The sequence below is a fragment of the Grus americana genome, chromosome 12, assembly GCF_028858705.1.
Source record: "Grus americana isolate bGruAme1 chromosome 12, bGruAme1.mat, whole genome shotgun sequence".
Taxonomy (NCBI): domain Eukaryota; kingdom Metazoa; phylum Chordata; class Aves; order Gruiformes; family Gruidae; genus Grus; species Grus americana.
In genome coordinates this window covers 19,547,507-19,569,784 of record NC_072863.1, presented here as the reverse complement: position 1 = coordinate 19,569,784, position 22,278 = coordinate 19,547,507, and the positions used below count along the sequence as shown (strand labels likewise).

General features: G+C 40.1%; 1 protein-coding gene across 5 annotated transcripts in view; it reads left to right on the top strand.

The window, feature by feature from the left end:
- COL4A6 (collagen type IV alpha 6 chain) overlaps positions 1–22,278 on the top strand; it is a 137,317-nt gene that overhangs the window by 94,699 nt on the left and 20,340 nt on the right. For 4 of the 5 annotated variants that reach the window (XM_054839500.1, XM_054839499.1, XM_054839498.1 and 1 more), the window contains 17 exons: positions 1,371–1,439; positions 2,910–2,945; positions 3,363–3,425; positions 4,074–4,109; positions 4,235–4,276; positions 5,132–5,224; positions 6,272–6,325; positions 7,750–7,809; positions 8,733–8,777; positions 9,983–10,036; positions 11,361–11,430; positions 12,157–12,267; positions 13,104–13,253; positions 14,851–14,955; positions 15,865–16,025; positions 16,974–17,153; positions 17,741–17,924. In XM_054839500.1, coding sequence (XP_054695475.1) covers positions 1,371–1,439; positions 2,910–2,945; positions 3,363–3,425; positions 4,074–4,109; positions 4,235–4,276; positions 5,132–5,224; positions 6,272–6,325; positions 7,750–7,809; positions 8,733–8,777; positions 9,983–10,036; positions 11,361–11,430; positions 12,157–12,267; positions 13,104–13,253; positions 14,851–14,955; positions 15,865–16,025; positions 16,974–17,153; positions 17,741–17,924 — 1,513 coding nt within the window. Of the gene's footprint in view, positions 1–1,370; positions 1,440–2,909; positions 2,946–3,362; positions 3,426–3,920; positions 3,987–4,073; positions 4,110–4,234; positions 4,277–5,131; positions 5,225–6,271; positions 6,326–7,749; positions 7,810–8,732; positions 8,778–9,982; positions 10,037–11,360; positions 11,431–12,156; positions 12,268–13,103; positions 13,254–14,850; positions 14,956–15,864; positions 16,026–16,973; positions 17,154–17,740; positions 17,925–22,278 lie in introns of those variants that run through there. The other variant, XM_054839502.1, reaches the window with a different exon arrangement.

Here is a 22,278-nt window from a genome sequence, read left to right as displayed (position 1 = left end):
ATCAGCCAACCCCTCTCAAATTAAGTTGGCAATTAAATGAAATCACCTCAGAGAAATTGGATGGGATGATCAAGATTAAAATAAATTGGGTAAATCTAGAATTATAATGGCAGCCTTTTCAGAAGATTCATGCAGTCTACCAGTTTTTCCTCTAGTTGATTCTAAACAAAATTTGATGACTTACAGTGTTAAACAAGAGTTAGAATCATAAACTAGTTTTGGGTTGGAAGGGACCTTAAAGACCATCTAGTTCCAACCCCCCTGCCATGGGCAGGGACACCCTCCACTAGCCCAGGTTGCCCAAAGCCTCATCCAGCCTGGCCTTGAACACTGCCAGGGATGGGGCATCCACAGCTTCTCTGGGCAACCTGGTCCAGTGCCTCACCACCCTCATAGTGAAGAATTTCTTCCTAATATCTAATCTAAATCTCCCCTCCTTCAGCTTAAGGCCATTCCCCCTTGTCCTGTCACTCCGTGCCCTTGTAAACAATCCCTCTCCAGCTTTCCTGTAGGCCCCTTCAGGTACTGGAAGGCTGCTGTAAGGTCTCCCCAGAGCCTTCTCTTCTCCAGGCTGAACAACCCCAACTCTCTCAGCCTGTCTCCATAGCAGAGGTGCTCCAGCCCCTTGTTCATCTTTGTGGCCTCCTCTGGACTTGCTCTAACAGCTCCGTGTCTGTCTTGTCCTGGGGACCCCTGAGCTGGATGCAGTACTGCAGGTGAGGTCTCGTGAGAGCAAAGCAGAGGGGTGGAATCCCCTCCCTCAATCTGCTGGTCACGCTGTTTTTGATGCAGTCCACGATATGGTTGGCTTTCTGGGCTGTGAGCACATGTTGATGCCTCATATTCAATTTTTCATCCACCAGTACCCCCCAGTCCTCCTCACGGCTTCTCTCAATCCACTCATCACACAGCCTGCATCCATGTTTGGAATTGCCCCAACCTATGTGCAGGACCTTGCACTTGGTCTTGCTGGGCTTATGAGGTTCGCACAGGCCCACCTCTCATGCCTGTCAAGGTCTCTCTGGACAGCGTTGATATTTATATGGACAGGAGAGTTACACCGTGTCAAACAGATTCAAATAGGACCTTAAAAGTTGTCAAAGGCCTAAAATAAAAGGGAAATCTAATGTAAACAGGAAAATACCAGGGAGAATGTTTGCAGAACCTTGTTTTTCTAAAGCCACAGGAAGTCTTAAGTTCTCATAATACCACAGCTTCTTTGACGAAGCTGCAGTGGTACTTTTGCGGTTTACTGGAGCCAGGAGTTTGCTTTGTTTGTTGTGCTAAATATGAAGTCCTTCAAAACTAAATCAGTATTTTTTCCAGAAATTTATTTTTTTACTTTTTTTGTTTTGTTTGTTTTTAATCAGGGTCGTCCTGGCCCAAAAGGCCTTAAAGGAGAACCTGTTTTTGCTCAAGGCAGTCTTAAAGGAATGAAGGTAAGACCTGTCATCACATAGGAGAAAATGCAGTACAAGAAACACTTTGATGTCCTACAGGTTGCAGGGCTGATGCTGCAGGTTAGATTGCTTGTGATGTTAGATGTGGGTATCCTGGCTATGTCTGAATGCAGAGCTGTGAAAAAGGCCTTATAAGAACTTCAATAATGACAGCACAGAATACTCTCAGAACTTGGAATTGCTTGGTCTTTGCACAGATCTTGTTCATCCCATGCTGGGATGCTGGGACATTGCTCATCTTGTTACTGTTCAGTGTAGTTGCTGGTCCTTCACTTGTCTCTGGAGAGCTAGCACCACTCATTTGTGGTGTCAAACCATGGATGTGAGGAATTTCTTGTAAGCTTATCCTGATTTATATGAGGTAGTGTATGTGTTTCTGGATGCAGATGTAGCAAAGGAGGGGCCCTTCACCTACACTCGGAACTTTCCTGTTCCTTTGCATGTGTCAGGTCTGTTGAAATAACAGCTCAAGAAACTCGCAAGTGCATGTTAACATTTCTACTGTGATATCCCAGCTGCTTCCAAGTGTTTTTGTACTGGGAGGTATTAGTAAGTAATCAGTCATAGTCCCGGTTTAAATACATGAATATCATATCCCACTCACAGTATTGCACCCTTTGCCACTGCAAAGTCAGGATTTTACTCTCTCTATTCGATAAGAACCTCGCCCTGAAATGTCTGTGTCAACTCTGTAATTCTATTTCCTGTACAGAAAACACAAACTATGGATAGACAATTTCAATATATTGTTCAGAACAGCGAACAGGTTCTTGAATACTCTCATGTAAAAGATTTGGTTCTTTGTTGCCTTGAAACAAGCACCAGCTTACCATGGTTTTGATTTTTGCCAGAAGTACTAGGTTTAGAATAAATCTACAAAGGATTCAGTACCTCTTGTGGTACTGAATTCAGCAATATTTAGCAGCCTCGTACTTCATTAAATATTGAAAATATTAAGAAATTTATTCTGCCATGTAAGGGTCCTCACATTGACTTTGGTCAAAATTAAAAATGCTTCTAAAGTTCTACCCCCATTATATACACTCATAAGTTGGTAAAAGTTAAATGGATCTTTATTTATTTACTTCAGTGTTTATGGGAAATACAGATAATTTAATAATGATATGCTTTTACATGTTTTATAGTGGTTTTGTAATGAAAGTTTTTATAGTGTATTTTCCAGTGGTTTTACAATTAATACAATTCTTTTTCATGCCACTTCAGCTTCTCGTTACCTGTAAATAAAATGGTTGTAATTTCTCCGGAGTTTTGGAATCTCTCTATTACCCAATTTAAATATGGAAGCACAGGTGTCAATATATTTTCCCATTTACACTTGATCTAATATTAACTAACAGCAAATATTTCTATTTCTACAAAAATTAATGTTCCCTATAGTTTGTTGCAATAACATAGTGTGATTTTTACTCATGCATTTATAATTTTTAGGGAGAATATGGTCTTCCTGGATTGGATGGAATTTCTGTAAGTTATTTAATTTGGGGAATAATGATTTTAAAGAATATTAAGTAGGTAATTTTTCTTGTATTGCTTTTCAAGGACACTTTTCAAATTAGTGGGCTGTGTATTTCCATGTGTAATACCAGTAGCACGAGCAATTCTAGCTTTGTAATGGTATGAATGGATCCACATTATGGTAGAGGAAGTCAGATTTTTGCTATTATCTGTTCTGTTTTTCCTTTTTCACATAAAACTCCCTTCTACCATTGAACTCAAACTTTGATTTTTCAAAATACATCTAATAATATGAAATGGATTGTTAGAGTATTTAAATTGGCATACTTAATTAGGGGATATTACTTAATGTTTCCTGAGACTCACTTTGGGGTTTGATGGGGCAAGTGCTACACATTCTGTATCTGTCCTATGTTGTTCTTATAGGGCCCAAAAGGTTTTCCAGGTCCAATAGGTTCTGCAGGCCCTATAGGATTGCCAGGTTTGCAGGTAAGAGATCTCACCTGTTACCCTTGTTGATAGAAAGGTTCAAAATGCTGGCACTTATCCCTCCTTGTCTGCATTTGTGTCATGACAATGAGCAAAAGTGTGTGTGCTTCTAAAAGGACTGAGCAGAGCTGACTTCAAGCATGGAATACTTGAACTTAGATAGTTTAATCTAATCACAAGAGGAAAGGCTCCTCTCTGGAGCAGTGTTCAGAGCAGCAATCGTGAATGAGGGCTCCAGCAAAGCCCTAGGGTGCTGTCTACAAACACTACATTATACTATTCTGAGCACTTCCTCATCTTGGGACCAGAGGGGATATATCTCTGCATGTCTGGAGCCTTTGACATCATGAAATAGGCTAGAGAGTTTCTTTTTCAAGATACTACAGGAGAGTTTCCATTGGGCAGAGGTAAAAATGAACTACATGTTTGTTGCTTTTAAATTGAAGTTTGCTCTTAATTAACCACAGTACCAAAGGGCTATGCTGTCTATTATAGATGTGAAGACTTGAAGAGCATGCGTATCAGTTACTTTTGCTTTGGGGGCGAGAGATAAAAATTCAGGTACCACTGCAGATCCCAGCATTGCTCCAATTGTGTGCATCCTAATTAAATCAAAAGAAATAAAATCTTCATCTTGTTCACATTTAGGGTCCAATGGGTCCCCCTGGGCCACCAGGTCCAAAAGTAAGTACCTACCTTTCCTATCTTCTTTCTATACCTGATTGTTGGCTTTTTTAAGTGCTGTGGCCTAGGTGATGGTGATGCTGTTGTTTTATTATTCATTCATCATTGTTTTTTTTCTCTCCTAGGGTAACATGGGATTAGGTTTTCAAGGAGAGAAAGGAGAGAAGGTGGGTGAAACTTGTTCTGCTATGGAAAGAGCATGAAATAATAATTTAGTGTTCCATCGTAGCTTGATCCTCCAGAAAGTGGTTAGATTCTAGCAGTTTCTTCTTTTCCTTTTTTCTTTTCTTCTCTTGGACTGATTGACAGTCCAAATACAAAAGAGTCTTGCTTACCTGTTGCACAAAAAAAAAGGATAGGAGCTTTTTCTGGATGAAGAGGGAGAAGGGAAAGATCTCAGTTCCTCCCTGTATTTCATGGGCATCAAGACATGAGGTCCTTAGACATCTTTTGAATCTCTGTCTTTCCATTTCTTTGGACCCTCACCTCTTGTATTGAATTATTCTACTGATTTCATTCTTTTCGGCTTTCATAATACTCTTTGGGTTGGTCAAGTGATGTGTAATTTATGGTCTCACTATCCTAAATGGGTGTCCTGCAGCCTGTGTGAGAATTTACACTGACATAATGGAGCTTCTCAAAGTTCTCAATTTGGGACTTGATTCTACTGCTGTTAAAACTGATTCTTAGCATTCTACATTTCCAATTGTTTCTTGTCTTCTTTTCTTTCATATGTCTCCCCAAAGATTTTGTGGAATGTTTTCCTGTTGATTCAAAAGCTGAATCTTTTTTTATTATTCTTGCCATGTTTTATATCCAAAACTCTTCTGGAAGAGATTTAATGCATTTTGTTCATCTTAATTTTCTGTCTGATCTTTTGACTTCCATGATGAAACTCTTGACACTATCACAGATATTATGCACATGGGATATAATTAGAGTGGGGTTTTTTTCTGATTCACAAGCCACTTTCATAGGAAATCAAACATGTTCTGCCTATTTTCTGCCTCTTTTGCCAACAGGGCGATGTAGGGTTGCCTGGTCCTCCAGGTCCCCCACCATCCACTGGAATACTGGAATTCATGGGATTTCCAAAAGGGAAGCAAGGAGAAAAGGTAAATTCAGTTACAAACCCTCACCATCCCCATGCTCCTTCACTCAAGGCTGAATGAAATTACTGGACTGTGAGGGCTGTTATATTTCCAAATCAATATCATTTTCTGTACTAGTTTAATCTGCCAGATGGCTATTGAATAAAAATATTCTTAGCTCAGAGCATTGTGGACCACTGGAGAATGCATACCTCTCAGAAATCTGAAAGCTATTTAAAGGTTTTCATCATTAATCCTAAAAATAAATGAACTGTAGTTTGTTTCTGTTGGACCTGTGAAATTATGTCAACTGAAGCAAAAAACCCCAAATCCAGTTAGAGAAATAAATAAAAAGCTCCGGCTCTTTTGCTTTGGCTATGATGCACACTACTCTGAAATAATCAGATTTCTCTCCTTTACTTTGTTATCCTGGCATTTACTGAGATACCTATTTAGCTCATCAGTGTTTTTACAAAAGCTGTATGGATCTTGAGTTAAAGATTCTCTACACACATGAAATTTAGGCATACTGAATTAATCTGGGACCTACACAGGCTGGTTTGGGAGCCCAGTCTGAGCTTGCCTAAGCCCCCTGCATAAGTCATGAGAGATACTGTCTTACCTGGTGGAGTTTATTAGCATGAGGTGAGATTCAAACGAACACCATTCCTTTTGGCTCACTCTTGAATTTGTAAGCAGGACTGTGAAGACATTATGCTATCTCAATATGTGTTATTTTGCTGCTTTCCATGAAGTCCTATGCACGCTCCAATTGCCTAGGTGATGATATGAAATGCTCCTAATTTGACTTCTAGCAGTGGAAGACAGTAGAACAACAATTCCCAAGTACTGGTCTTTGAAGCCATGGGAAGTGGTCACCGATAATCTGTTGCATGCGCTGGCACTGTGCTGAGAGATACAATATCTTGGCACATGATGACACAAATCAAGTATGCTTGCTGACAACCAAATTACAAGGCCTTAGTTTAGGAGTCAGGAGCATGATGCATGGATTAGGGAAAGTCTTGCTTTGCACAGTGATTTATTGTGTTTACCTCTTCCCCTTGTCAGGGTGAGCCAGGCCCTCAAGGATTCCCTGGAGACAAAGGATTGCCTGGTGTGCCGGTAAGGACAAAGAGGAGAGTTTTTAATATATGCCTAATATGAGTTAGATGGTTCAACACCCTCTGAATAGCTCACAAGGACTCTACAGGAGTTTCTAGGCACCAAAGTACTTTGAAAATCTGATTAAAATGTCCACAAGACTTTTTGAAGAGTGTAACTGTAATCTGATAGTATTTTGTCCTGGGGATACAAAGAAGGTGATGCTGTTCTACTCTGCATGTTACAAAGCAGCCATCATTTCAGTACACATAATCTGTAGTTTGCAGAACTGCAAGTAGACATATCCTTTACGTGGCCACTTGATGGCAGTGTTTCTTGATGTCCCCCAGAGAGTTATACATATTTAAAAAAAAATTCTATTTTTTTCTCCTTTAATTATGTCTAAACATATTTTTTGTTATTTTACTTTAAAGTTGTAAAGCACATGCAGCTCTTTCTGTCTATATATATATATATATATATCCAGCTTTAATATAGGCTGTTTAACATTAGTGCTCATAAACTCAGGAATGTGTAGCATCTTCTCTGTATGAATCAAGAGCAACAATTTATCCCTGGATTCCAGAGAGCTATTTCCCATCTTATAACCTTTTGTAAACACAGGTTATTTTGATAAGTTTAGGGAATAAATATTTTGTGGAACTTCTGACTAATAAGATAAATTGTTTGCCAGTTTCTTCAACGTACAGATGTTCATAGTAGAAAGGCGTGCAAGAAAAACCTGTACATGAAGCACAGTTTGTTATTAGCCTTTCTGGACATGTTCCATTATGTGCATTTTTAGCTCTATGCATCACAAGAGGCCCATTGAAGCTGGTGGGATTGAACATATGTGTGAACTTAACCCCAACCATAAGATATTTCAAGATTGAAGCCTGAAAATTGCTTAACTACTGTAACTCTTGCTGAAATTAAATCCTGGTGTTCTATCTCTGAATTTGATACTTCTTGCTGCCTGGGAAAACCACCAAACATTTCCAAATGTTGAGCATGAAAATGCTAGTTTTGTGTCATTCTTAGGCTTTAGAAATGAAAAAGGGTGCTCTGAGCACTCCCTTGAGCTGCTGCTGTTAAGAAATGAGATTCAAAATCATGTCTAAATGTAGAATTCAATACAGAGGAGCAGTAGCAGGACTTTGCTGTTTCAAGCATGGGGTTACTTGCATTTGCTACTGAGAGATGTGCCATGGTTTAAATGGATGGAATCCTGGGGAATGAAGAAGATAATGTACTGCACATACTGCCAAGTCTGGTTGATACAGGTGGTGTTTCTGGGGCAAAAGAGTCCTGGCAGAAACAGTCAGTTCTCTTGTCTCTCTGTTGTACGGTTTATATTAATAGATGGGTTTGTGCTCATTTTGTCTTAGGACTGCGCTATTCAATTCCAAAGAGATCACAGATTTAATGTTGGCATTTTTCCTCAGGGCTTTGGAGGTGTTGGAGAAAAAGGAGAAAAAGGTGTGCCTGGCTTACCAGGTGGCAGGGTAGGTAACTTTACAAAGTCCTTAAATGCCTGTTCTCAGACTCGTGAAGTGGGCCTTTCATCAACAGAAGCATTCACAAAGTGTGTAGGAGTCTCAGACATAGGACTGGGTCCCATAGTAGCCAGTGCCATACAACAACAGAACCAATAGATACTTCTTATCTCAGTAAAGTCTCAGATTAAAGGTGAGATGAAAGATGTATACAGACAAGGCAGTCCAAGAGAATCACATGGAAGTATTCAGTGGAGGTCTTGATACTGCAGAACCTGTGTTTTTCCAGGTTTTTTTTGAAAGCTTCACAGAAAAGAAAGCTTGCAGGAGGTCCAAGTGAAGATAATAAAGAGGCCTTGCAAAGGTGTTAGGGAGCTCTTAACCAGTGCCAGAACCAGCCATGAGAGAACACAGATATTTGGGGAAGAAAGGGGCAAGCTGGCAATAGATGTTGGTCTAGTCAATGAATGGGAGTTAACAGGATGATCAATCACACACCAGCCATAGAGCCTTCAAACCACCATGACCCTGCAGAGATATGCTTATACACGACAGGAAGACCAAGGCATTGTGTTCTACATGTGCAGAATGAATTTTCAAGATAGGAGGTCTGCATTGCATTGTTTCATAGCTTTATAATTACAAACTACCTACCTAACTTCCTAGTAAGTTGAGACACCATGACTTATTTAATTTGAACCACTGATTACAAAGACAGTGGCTAAAGAAGATAAGACTTCTTTTATCAGTTATTCTGCTGAATTCTTTCAATTATTATTGTCAATATTTGGGAGATATGGAAACTCATTGGTAGCTTCTCCTTTTGAAAGTTTTACCTTTTCATTCTTTAGTGCTGAGATATTTGGAGCCTGATATAATAAGACCAGACTGAGATGGAGCCTCTGAAAGTTAATGGTTTTTTGCTGTTCTAGGGTCTTTTGGGACTGGATGGATCTGGTGGGATTCCAGGGAGAAAGGTGAAATTTCTTTATTTTTTACTGCACTTACAATTACAGAAGCCATGTAACTGCTTAAGATCTACTGACTTCCTTATCTAGTGATTCCAAGTTCTCTGATGGATGAATGCCTTATTGAACTAGCGAGAGCTAACTAGAAAGTCCACGTAAAACTCTAGATCCCTTTAACTATTTCTCTAATTATCCCTACATATTCAGAGGACCACCTCCACAGACTGGAAATTGTACATTCCCTCCTGGCATAGTCAACTCTCCCACTTTTCCCCTTTTGGAGGTGGAAGTGGCCAGGTGATCAAGTGGCTGAAAACGTGTTAAAGCGCTTCCACTTGCAGATATAGCAGTGGAAGCTGCTCAAGAAAGCAACTTTCAGAATGCAATTTTCATTTTGCAGCCTGGAATTCAGTCACTTTCTTGTATATTATGTATGTCCTTTTCAACATATACTGAAGGTGATGGTATCTCTAATATAATCTAATTCATATCACTATGTAAAAATTATATTATTAAAACCAAGCCCTTTATGACAGGTTTCTCAACAATACTGTGTATGGGCTATATTGACAGCTGTCCAAGATTTCAGAATCACAGGCAAGGTTTAAAGTTAAGGTTCCCTGCTCCAGAGCTCTTGGAATATCCCATTTTGTCTGCAGTGGCAGTGGGATTTGCAATCCATACTGGGCCAGGTTGAATATGTTACCCAGTAGAGAACAGTAGATCACTTTTGTGTAGATTGCCGGTCACACACCCAGAAGAGGAATTTTGGTGTCCCTAAGAAAGCTACCAGGAAATGGATAGCTGGAGAGGTGGATCTCCCAGTGTCGCTTTAAATGTTTTGGTGCCAATAATTTGTTGGAGGGGGAGCAGAGTAGAGGGAAAACAATGGGGGACAAGGAAAATAATGTTCTAGACTCCTCACTCCACAAGCATTTCTGTGGTTCTGTGAGAACTCCAAGGTGTCCTCCTGATTTGGACACCCTCATGCCTGCTCCCAAGTTCTCACCATCTTTACAGCACAAGGAGGCCTAAAGGAGCTGTGGCATTTTGTGACTGCTGAAAAATTGATGCCATCAGTATTCTCTTTATTTCTTCTGCAAACATTCGGTAGGACAATGAATTGGGTTTGTGATTGAAGTCCACGAACTGCAGATGTCTCAGCTAACAAATAATGCCACTGAGTTACAATCTTCCCCTGTGTGACTTTGCAGGGTCATGCAGGTATTCCAGGCTATCCAGGACTGGATGGAGTTGAAGGCGCGAAGGTAACTTCTCACATTAAAAAAGCAACGCTTTAGTACTTTAAAGATATTTGCATGAATAAATTAAGTATCATTGCCCCAATCAAATCTCTTCTTTATCTCTGTATCACCGTAATTTTCAGTATGTTTCAGTTCTTCATTTATTTTATTGTTAAGGATAAAAATGAATGGTTGCTGAACTATGAACACTCGGGTATTTTAATACCTTTACAATGTTCATTCATGTAACTTCATGACTTACAATTGTAGATGTAGTCTCTTTGGTCTCCTTTATCCTTACACCAATGCCATATTTACAGATTAGATGGAAGTAAGTGGATGTTAAGATAGCTGCCAAGGCTATCTGAAGTCTTAGATCACAGATCTACAAGTATTGACAAGCCTGAAAAGAATGTGTTCAATTTCTCGTACTGGAGATATGTAGCAGACATTTTCTGGGTATCTCACAACTTGGGCAGTCAGACATCTGGAAACTGAGTGGAAAATGGTTGGACAGTAGTTTGCTGTGAAAAACCTTACCTGCCACTGAGATTGGTATATGGTTGGCAGACATGTGAAATGCAAATACTGAAGGGCTTTTTTGTAAAGAGTACGTGGAAGTAGTAGTAGTACAGGTTTGTGCACAGAGGAGTATTACTGAAAGAAGCAACAAAGTGTGCACTGCCTTGGCTCACTGCATGGTGTTTATGTTATAAATATGACAGCAATTTGGACAACAGTCAGATTTTGCACTTTCTACCTCAAAGAGGATTTGATACTGCGTTAGAGTGAGAGGAAGGAATGATACTGCAGTTTGTCACAACTTGCTTGTTCTACCTGGGTGATTTTTATCATGGAGGAATCCATTTTCCTGGAAGCTCCTATAGTTGAAATTCAGGATTCCAAGGCAACAGACAGCTGCAGTGATGAATGCTTTTAAAAATGGGTATGTTCATAGGAGCTCTCTTGCTTTTACCCCAAGGTGAACGAATGCAATCTACCTGATATTGGCCAATATGCTGATATGATAACTGGTCACCACTACACATGGTATATACATGTCTGTGCTTCCTATTTGAGGTAACGGGATGCTTTCAGAGGATAGCTGGATAGTAGCGAACACTTTATCTGAAGCAGCCATCAATTTCATCAGACAGGAAGTAGGCAAGTCAGGACAGTAGATGATTGTGAATAGCAGAACAAAGTGAATTCTTCACCAAGACAAAGAGTGATGGTTAGTCAGTGAATGGCCACAGACATTGCTACCATAATACAGTCTGTTTCCTGACAAGCAGCCTTCCCCTCCATAAGACATCTGACTGTGGCATGAATCTGTTTTCTTCCACAGGGTGAATTAGGTGACATCGGTCCCCCAGGCCCTCCTATCGTTATTGACAGGGAAGGTGTAGTCATTTCAGGTACACATTTCCATTTTGTTTTGGAACTCCTCTAATCTTTTCTGATCCAACTTTCCCGTTTACTATATTTTACCACTTTTCCACATTGTGTATTGGGTCTAACCCATCCCTTGTTATTTTTCCTTTAATTTCTGTATTGTTGGCATACAGATTTGGTCCCATGTTTATAACTTCAGAGTTTACAATAAACCTTTCATCCTCACACTGCAGAATGATATGTTTCAAGGCAGAATGAAATTTTGTGCCTGAGAGGCTGGCTGTATGTGAGCATGGGGAAGTGCTGTGTGTCTACCCGTGTGTCTTTCTTCAGTGTACTAAGGAAAAATGGCTTCCTTGTGTTGCTTGGAAATGGGTACTCTGAATGGCATTCTGCTATTATTTGTCATTCAGTGTGGTAAGAATATTGTTAAGAAAATGAGCTTAATTAATGCCACAGCTGAATGAGGCCTGGATGGGAACAGCCCCTGAAGCTATAAAGGTAAGGGTACAAATTGTACAATCTCCTATTCTTCCTCCTTCACATGCAGTCAAGTTTGAAACAACCTCTAACAGGTCAGGAGGAATTTTTCCCATTATTGTTAACTTTGACTAACAGGCTTACTGCTAATGGCTTTGTAACCTTTACTGTCAACGTGATCAGTGGCCACCAAGGTAGTTGACTGAACAGTCTTTCAGCAGAAATTCTCATGAGGTTTTCCTCCTTGTTTTTCTCTATTTGTCTAATAGGTGCCCCAGGTGACCCTGGAAACCCAGGAATACCTGGTCCTCCAGGGGATGAAGGGATCAGTGGTTTACCAGGCTTTCCAGGAGCTCCAGGGTTTCCAGCCCTGGAGAGAGGTAAAGCTGCTGCTAACACTGCTCTTAGCAGGCTGTTTTCTGTGTTTGTTGCTGAGAAGACTCTGAGTAGTGGCCTGGAGATGGTGATGGTATTGGAGCAAGCCTCTCCATGCTCCTTCAGCCGGCTGATTTGCAGACTGCTGTATGAGACATAGGAGGCAGGCATGACACACAGAGAAGCCAAGTGTGTTGACTTGAATGGGAGCAGAGTTAGTCCCACAATGATTGCAGCCTGGGTATGTCCTCAGGTGTGAATATTTGGTGTAGCAGTGTACACAGGAGGTTGGTTGGTTGATTTCCATTTTGAATTAGTTGATTGGCAGAACCTTTCCTACATTTTAAATAATAGCAAATGGTTTTGAAAATTATTTTTTTAATAAGTTTTCATATTTGCAATAGGTTGCTAACAGATTGGCTAGATAAAGCCAGTGTAGGTGGAACGCATATGTCCCATCAAAGATCTCACTTGAAAGTTTCTGTTTCACTTGAATGTCATCTGTGAAGTCCTGGCCTGCAATGATCTAGAGACTAGGAACTAGTAAGGAAATTATCTCACTCCAAGGAAATCAGAAAATAAATAAACCACAGTCTTACATAGTTAATTCTCTAACTGAGCAGTGGGACTGAAATGCAGCCCTGTGAAGTTTTTTGGATGACCAAAAGAGTGTGTAAATGGGAGCCAGTCGGTGCCTCTGATTAGTAAGTTGTCCTTGGTGTGCAATTACAAATTGTTCTGTGCTTACATGGTTGCATTCAGGACACAACAGTAATTTTCATAACATGAAAAATACTAGAATGTGTTTGCTGCTGGAGAGCATTGTGTCATTGTTGTCTAGATGGAATGGGCCCTGGAGGATCTCCAGGTATTCCAGGCGTGAAGGGTGAAGTGGGAGAACCAGGAAGAGCAACGATTGGATTACCAGGCACTCCCGGCAGAGATGGTTTACCGGGTCTGCCAGGAGCACCGGGTTTGCCTGGTTCGCCACGTATGTATATTTTTAACATCTATTTTTATATTGGATTCAGAGTGAAACAAAACAAATAATCATTTATATATTTATTTCTTTGCCATTGAGGACTGGCAAAGAAAGATCTGTAGATCTTAAATGTTTGTTTGACACCTCATTGTGATTGTAACTCACAACCTTAAATATATATATCAGCAGCCACCCCTCTGAAGTAAGAAAATACAGCTAATTATTGTTAGAGTGGTAGCCTGAGAGACTGAAGCGCAAGCTTGTGTGGACACAATTTATGACACAGAGGACTTTGAAGTTCTAGGCTAGGCTCCTACTGGCTTAGATAAAGTGTAGCCCATGACTTTATGGGAACCTGGGGTAAATGTCTAGTCTCATGAGTTAGGTATTTTGGATACCAGGAGTCCAATAGGATGCCTGAAGAGTTTTTAGACCTAAGGAAGTGTGATTTTATTTTTACATATTCATTTGTACGGATTGCCTGATTGGATTAATTATGCATTGTTTTGTTTTCCTCAGAAATTGAGTATTACATGAAAAGAGCTGATTTTACACAAACCTTATGTTTTACCATTCTGCCATACACTAAGTTCAAACAGCCTGTTCTGGTTTTGAATTGAGCAGGGCACACTCCAGTGATGGAGCCAATGAGCATGGTCTGATGAAATGATTTTCTGTGGAGAAGATATAAGTGCTCTCTTACCAATAACTGTTTGCAAGTCAAACTTGGCTCATTTTTCTGCAGCGTCTGTAAAGCTCTTGTAGCTGTTTTTAGCTGATGGTTGCAGTTTGTTTCCATGGAACATCAGACGAGTGCTGGTCAGCACTCCATCTTACTGTTGTCACTGAGGGGAAGGGTTTTCAGACACAGTAGTTTTAGATTGTTAGATCACTTTCCGCTGCTGTTTCTGTCAGCTCATGTTTCATTCTATTCAGCATATAAAGAGATGTAGAAAATAATCCTGCAGTTATAAAGTGAGGGACAGGGAAAGTCCCCTTAACCTTTTTGTTATTTAGTCTCTTTCCTGAGCTGCAGCAACTTAATGAGAAGTCAGGAAGCTCTGCAGAAGACAGGTAGCCCTGGGGATGACTCTACCATGCCAGCAGCAGCAGCAGCGGCACTACTTGTATGTGATAGCTTCTGTGCCAACAACTGGCAATAGCCAGTCATCGCAATCACCAATACATTGATTTGTCCCTTCAACTTTTATCTATATGAGTCTCAGCTTCTCTCAGAGCATAAAGGCACATCTGCCATGAACCAAGTAATTTGCCGTTCTTCATACAACCTGTTCGCAGTTTGGTTAGTTCTTCAGCCAACTGTTAAGTCTTTGAAAAAGTGCCACTGTAGAGCAGTAAAGGAATGAATCTCTGCTGCATCCCCATTGTGAGAGCTTTTGCTTTTCTGTATGAGGAGCTAGAGCAAACATGTGGCAGAGGACTGCAGCCTGTGATGCCAACCAAGTTCCATCTCCTTGTGTAACTTCCAAAGTTGCAGTTTGATCCGGTGCCATTTCTGTCAGTTGCATAACTGATGTTGTAATTAATTAATGAGCTGGAAATCTAGCCTTCACATGAATTTTGCTTGCCTTCTTTCTGCATATAGGCCCTTCATTCCCCTCAGACACGATCCTGGATGGAAGGACTGGGGCCCCAGGGGAGCCTGGACAAAGAGGGCTGCCGGGAGCTTTGGGTCCAAAAGGGTACAAAGGTAATTGACTCTTGTGTTGGGAGAGCCTTTTAGCAGTCATTGGCCCTCAAAAAGACATTTAGACATGCTTAATATCCTAAGGGATGAAGTGGAAGTGTTTTTATGATAAATCACAGGAGTTTGAGATGGATTAAAGGAGCCAACAGCCTTTACAATTTAGAGAGAGTTGTGCCCAGCACTGCCAGTAAAATCCTATTTCCTACTTCCTACTCTGCTCAGGCTCAGCAGATAAATGTCTCATACCCAGAAAATTAGCTAAGTAAGTTGTACTTTAAAGTCATAAGATGTAATGAGACTTAGAAATAAAAATCTTGTTCACTGCTTTTTGCACTATATGCTGGAAATGACAGAGAAACTTAATTATATTTTCCTCTGTGATAAAAATGATGAGAATTTGGGTCTTAGTTTGTGACAGAACCAGCAGCAAAAGCCATGATGACGCAGACATCACTGTGCTTTGTAATTGTTTGGATCCATGGCCAGTTACGATTCCGAGAAATATAAAGATATCCAGCTGAGGGTCACTGTAACCTACTGTGAGTGGGAGCATGGATTTGCTTTCTCTGACATATAACTATCTCTTTAAAAAAAGCACAAGATTTCTGTCCTAAAACTCTCCTAACACTGTCTGTTTAGAGAGTCTAAACCTTTGGGAAGAAGCCAAAAAGTGCTGAAGTTCACAGTACTCATGGTAATTTGGTGATGGGCATTGCATAGAAATTAACCTGGACAAAACCTGACCTCCACTTGCTTGACACTCACATCACCTGAGCAGAGTAGGCACAAAAATCAAATCATATGAGAATGGCTTTGTCCTAATTGAATGAAATACTGCTTTTGGAGTTCTTGCAACTGAAAAGGGTCTTTATCAAATGAAACTGAGTTTGGAGTGTTGACTATATTTTCCAGGAGAGGCAGGTGATTGTGCTTGTGATGGAGGAGTTACAAGAGCTGGTCTAAAAGGCATCTCAGGTCCACCAGGTCCATCGGGAAGCCCTGGTGTGCCTGGGATTAAGGGCATTGGTGGAGACCCAGGCACTGTGGGCGCACCAGGACTGCGAGGTCCTCCGGTAAGGCAGGAAGAGTTTGTATTGGTTGTCATGAATTAAAGCAGAAAAAGTGCCCATGTGCAATTGCTGGTGTTGATTGTAGTGGAAGTAGAACACTTTTTTTTTCCTAATTTCTTCTACTTGTTTCAATTAAAAAGAAAAACGGCAATCCAGAAACTGATCTGTGAAAAGAAGCTGAAAGTAGAGAAATTATCACCTGTAAAAAAATGGGAGAAGAAAGGGTTCTTAAATTCTGAGAACAGCACGTTTAGCAGTCAAGAGAAAAACAGTAACAATTATTCATCCCAGGGCTTCTTGGCTGTAGGCATACATGGATGCAGATATACATCTGCATGGAGAGAAGACCTGAAAAAATCGAATGGTGAGATCTTTCCATATCATTGCTCATATCTATTAAAACTGTGCCATAGACGCAGTCTCCTTCTCAACTGCTGTGTGCTAAATACATTAGTGAGAGTTGAGCTGTGTTTTTTATGAAACAGCAACCATAACAAACAGGATTTTCCAAAGTGCTGAGCTTTGTTCATTGGCAGTATTTACTTTTGAAAATCGTAGTCCATAAAGATACCGATCTTTTGTCTTCAGAGTATCTTTGTCGGTGTCAGTAAAAGCAGCACCCCGAGAAACAGGGAAGAAGACTCAATACTTGGGCCCTGTTACATCATGAGTGATGTAATGTTCCCAGATGCCATCCAAGATTGCTGTCACTATATGCTATATACCAAGGTTTGGCTTGCCACTTTAAAGCTGTAGTGACTTGATTGAAACATTTGGAAATAATCAAACCTCCTCTTTTGTCTTTTTTTAGGGTAATGTATACAATAGGAAACCCTTTGGATATTTTTTCTAGCTCCAGTCATTGTGTCCTGTCCTCATATGACATTTTTAAGAAGCAAAGGCTTTTCTCTGCATGTTCATATTCCTGTTTTTTTATCTTTTGGTCTGTAGGCTTCGGATGGTCAGCAAGGTCTTCCAGGCCTTAAGGGAGAAAAAGGGGATTCATCCTACGCAACAGGCAGGGGTGCTCGTGGGGACCGTGGTGCGACAGCACCCAGAGGACCTTCGGGCATCCCAGGAACCCCTGGCAGGGATGGACTTCCAGGTTTGCCAGGCCCACCAGGCCCTCCAGTAAGTTCAGATTAATTTAGCAGCAGTGCTTCAGGATTGGAATAAGGACCAAAGACAATACAAAGGCCTGGCTAACTAGTCCTGATTAGCCCTGTGATAAGTCTCCAAATACATAAAAAGCTCATAGTCCCTCAGCACAAATTTATCTTGGTCAGGATTAATAATTGGCACTCATTATGCCTCTGGCTACCCAGTCGAAAGATAAACTTCCAGTAGTGGGATGGACCCTAATGCTGTTTTATGTTGTGTCCTAAAAGATAAAAAAGACTGTAGGCATAATTATGAGTCAAATCTTGGAATAGAAAAATCACAGCAGAATCTTTTTAATTAAAAAGAAAGTAAATGTCTTTTAGAATATGTAATATTTATTTTTGGCAAACACAACATAAAATATTCTTTTTAATAGTCACTGAGTTTTCCTGCATGTTGAACTAATGATGGATAATTTACAGTGGTTTCCATGTACCTTTCCAGGCCCATCTGAACCTTTCACAGAACCGATCAAACACATTTGTTATAATGATAGTGGTGTATATTCTTTCTACATCTCTTTAATTTTCCACTGTAATTGTCATTGCTGTGCACAGGGTGATGGTGGGCTAGGTTTCCCAGGTGAAAAAGGGCTGCCAGGATTACGTGGCTCCAAGGGCCATCGTGGAGAAACTGGTTCTCCTGGCGTTGGATATCCAGGTCCTAGTGGAGTTCGTGGGCCACCAGGTGACCCGGGAATGGATGGGTTTCCAGGCCAAGCAGGTCTTCCAGGCCCTCCAGGTAGGTGTTGCTGGCTCTGCTCTTACTTTGAAAAGGTGCAAAGCTGCTACAAGTCAAATGGCACTCACCTTACTGCTGTGCTTGTAGCCAGGCCAGAAGATTGTACTAGATTAAAAATTGCTCTTTAAATTAATTGAAACTTGTTTGTGGGCTCACCAGATCTCACACAGCAGTCACAGCTTTCTCAAGTCGTCATGCTCAGGAGGACACAGATAATATACAACAAATACTCAAGTAATGCTCAAATACTAAGAGTGTTGGATGGAGCTACTCACTGACTATTGCTGCAGAACCATTTTACAACAAAGGTAGTTAGGAAGGTTGATAAAACGAGGTTTTTAAAAAGCACAGCATGCTTCATTGTCCAGGTAAAAATAGTAACTCACTGGTATCTGAGACTTCTGCATCAGTTTTCAGAACTATTACTAGTATTGCAATAAGAGGAGCTCCAGATTTTTTTAAAAGAAGAAACTTTAGTACATTGTATGTACGAACAGGCATTGTTGAATAAGACATTGTCGTGACAATCAGGTAGGGAGTTCAGTTATGACTGGGGTCACTAGCTCTGGTCTGTTTGCTTTCCTGAGGTGCTACAGTTTGGCTCAGTTGGTATGTCATTATATGTACCTAAAGCATACCATACTGACAAGTGATAAAGTCAGTAAATAGAAGTCTGATAAGGTTTCATGTATGAAGTTTTATGTTCATTCTCAGGGTTCAAAGTGAGTTACATGGAAAGTCGTATGTCTAAACATTTATGAAAAATGTTTTCATAACAACATGACTGCAGAGAGCTAGTCTCAATGTCTTGATTCCATGTCAGCCATTTAAATATAATTTAAGATAAACAGTATTTTATCTTTGCCGCTGCTGATTTTCAGTATATCTTCCATTCTGTGTATACTTGGGCTTCTAGGTTTGTAATTCTGTCAATATCAATAACGCAGAATCAGTAATATATTTGCAGGCATAATATTGTTGCATAGGTTTCTGGACTGATAAACTGATGTTCTGAGTTCAAAAACCTTGGTGGTAAGACCACTGCAGTATGAGGAGTTGGCAGAGGAATCTTAAACCCAGAGGGAGGTGAGAGCTAGGCCAGAATAGCACTGGGAAGGTTGCACAGACGTGCCGGATGGTGTGTTACCTCACATCAGTGTCATGCTGAGTTGTTGTTATGGGTTGAGGAGACAGCTAGCATTAATGTCCCCCTGGAACAGTCTGCATAAGCTTTTTTTCCAATTCAAGTCACATGCTAAATGCTAAAAGCTTTGCTAATTCATAGCTATGAATGCTTACATCTTTGGTAAATTGTCTCTTACAAAATCCACTAAATTAAAATTGCATTGTAAGATCAGTAAAAGTAAAATGCTCTGTGCATGATGTGAACTCTAGATATTCTGCGGAGCACATCAGAAGCCAGCTTATTACGAATGCTACATCAAAGCTTTGCTAACAACGAACGGTCCTTTGTAGAAGAATATCTATAGTCAAAATATGTGGGAAAGTGTGAACAAGTCATTAGCCAGTTCAGTTTGCACCTCCATAGAGATGTGTAAGAAAACTTGTGAATGCATCATTCCCTCCATACTAGGCAATAATTTGCATACATTAAAAGACTCTTTGATGTAGTAATTTTCATCTAATATTGAAGAAATGTGTGTGGGTAGAAGAAATAATCATTTCTTATACTGCCCAGACTGAAAGGCCTTATTCTGAAAATGAGGAAAGACGTGTAAAAGGAGACTGACCTGCTGAATTTACCATGACAAAGACACTACTGAGGAATTTTGCTTGAGTTCATGCCATGTGCAGTAAAACAGGGTGAAACAGTCTTGCTTTGGAAAAGTCTAACTCACTATTTTATAAAAAGCTAGACTGATTTTTACCCGGTATTACGAGATTACTCAAATATGTTGGAATTGCCTATATTTTGCTTTTATGCCTGATACCGTGATGGTTTCGTAATTGTTTCATTTCCTTGATACTGGGATATTATTATGTAAACAATATATGTTAATGTAGGGTATTAAGTAGCTGGGGAACACTAGGTTTTGCTTACGTAATTTTTACACTAAGCCTTGCTTACATCATTTTGCAAAACACAGACAGAAACAGTCCTATTTGCTTTTCAGTTATCCTCACATGAAATATCTGTGGTTCAAGTATTCTACTGCTGGCTAATAACATAAAATACAGAATATGCTGTTGTACAGAGTTGGTTTTGAAAACTCACAACTGTCCTTAAAGCCATGTTATGTGAATGCAACAGTATTAAACTTCCCTTTCCATGCCAGTTGCTGCCCCGAATACTTGCTTTTTGAAAAATGTCATTCTTTATTGTACTATGTGGGAGAAGAAAATGTCCCCGAGATGATGGACCTCAACTTTTTATTTGATAAAGCATTCAGCATCAGGCTCACATAGGATTGCAGAAGACCAGAACTAGAATTTTTATTTTGTGTCCTTACCATTTAACTTTTACTTTATCAAAAGAATGCCTTGTCAAAGTGTACCCAGGTGCAGGCAGCAATGTGTGTGTTACATCTTGCAATCATGGTATTTAGTGCCCATATCCAGTCGAAGCATAAATCGGATCACGGGTATTTTAGTTTTGAACCTCTGTTCTTAAAGCTAGTGCTGACTATAAGGATGAATTGCTGTCACAGATGAAAATAGAGCACTCTCTGGCTTTGTGTAAGAATGGAAGTGTTATTACAACTCTGTGTAGATATGTTATCGTGAGTGTAGTCATTTTTAAATGAATTTTGCTATCAGTGAATGCCTGACATCAAGATACGAGTAATGAATTGAGAACGGACCTTTGGTTCTCTCACATCAAAGTAGAAAATGTTCTGATGTTTCCTTCAGGATTTGCATAGCATCTCAATATGTCAGTAGATTAGACACCCTGGGGGGCTGTGCTTCCTCTCGTTCCCAGCTGCATGATAATGCATGATGTGATGACAATGATGTCATTTTGAGACCCCTATTCCCACTGTCAATGTCAGAAGCAAAGAGCCATACTTGTTATCCATACAGAAGTCCACGGATTTGATTGGATTTACCCAGGAAATAGTTTGACTCAGGGTCTTTTGTTAATAAAACTTGTTAGTTGTGTGAAAATGTTAATCTTTTCTGAAAAAAAGCATTTAACTTGTATTGCTGTGCTGGAAGAAATACTTCCAGTGTTGCCTGATTTAGACCGGATTACCTCCTCAGGACTGAAAGCAGTCACAATTTGGAGTGCTTTTGAATGGCTGATGAGTAAATTTGGCTTGTTAGTCTGGGAATGGAGCTTGAATAGAAGGATCCTGCAAAGAGAATTGTGAGGTAATGAGAAACAATATATCTGTGATACCTGATTATCTCATCCTTAATCAGCCTTGTAGTTGATGCCAGATTTGAATTAGCAAGTATTGGGCATCAGTGCAGTTAGGCAGCTGTTTCTCTGTGCCTATAAAAGTGTTCAGAGTAATGAAAAAACCACATCTCTTCCCCAAATTTGCTTTAGTAGCCATCTTTTGTAGGTAATGTCTCTCACTAAATAGCTTTTAAAGTCCTTTAGATTTTCATTTTTAGAAAGTATACAAGGAGCTAATTCTATAGTTCTAGCACAGACTCCTCCTAAAATAACTGGAAGCATTTCTGGAGTTGGAAAGTCTTGAATTAGTTTTTGTGACAATAATTTCTGTGGTTGTGTGAATGTGACTTCAAATTGTCAGTGACCTACAAGGAGGAATGTTGGAAGTTTTTGAGATCTTTCAGGTAAAACTGGTGTGCTAGCAACTCTGATAATGCCACATAAAGTTCATTCCGCTGAAGAGGGATTGCTAGTACAAACAGAGCCTTTTTTTGAGAGGTGGAGGTCAGTCAAAGAGCTTTACAATTGCTGAGTCTTGTTTGCTGCTAATAAGCTTTTAAGCCATGTGGTTATTTCTTAGACTGCCAGACTGTAGAAGAAGCAGTTGGAGAGTAAGGCTGAAATAAAAAATCCTTGCTATTCCACCCTCCATGCAGGCATCTCTCTGGCCTGAACTCTTGTGTGACAGGGTTTTTTTAAACACCTGCCAGTATTCCCTAGATATGTTTTTTATCTTGCACATGCACATTTATTTTAGTATTTCAAACTGTTTATATACAGCTGAGAAACATCCTGAATTTTTAAAAGTTAGGAACACCTGTCAGCGCCCACTGACTTTGAAAGCTCTCAGCCTGGACCTTAAGCTCTCTGAGTCTTAGACTGCCTTTTTGATGCCTGTTGCATAGCCCCTACCATAAGGAGGACCAGTTGGTGAGCGGAAGCCATGGAGTCCACAGCAGTACCTTTTACTGGTCATGCAGTAAGTCATTA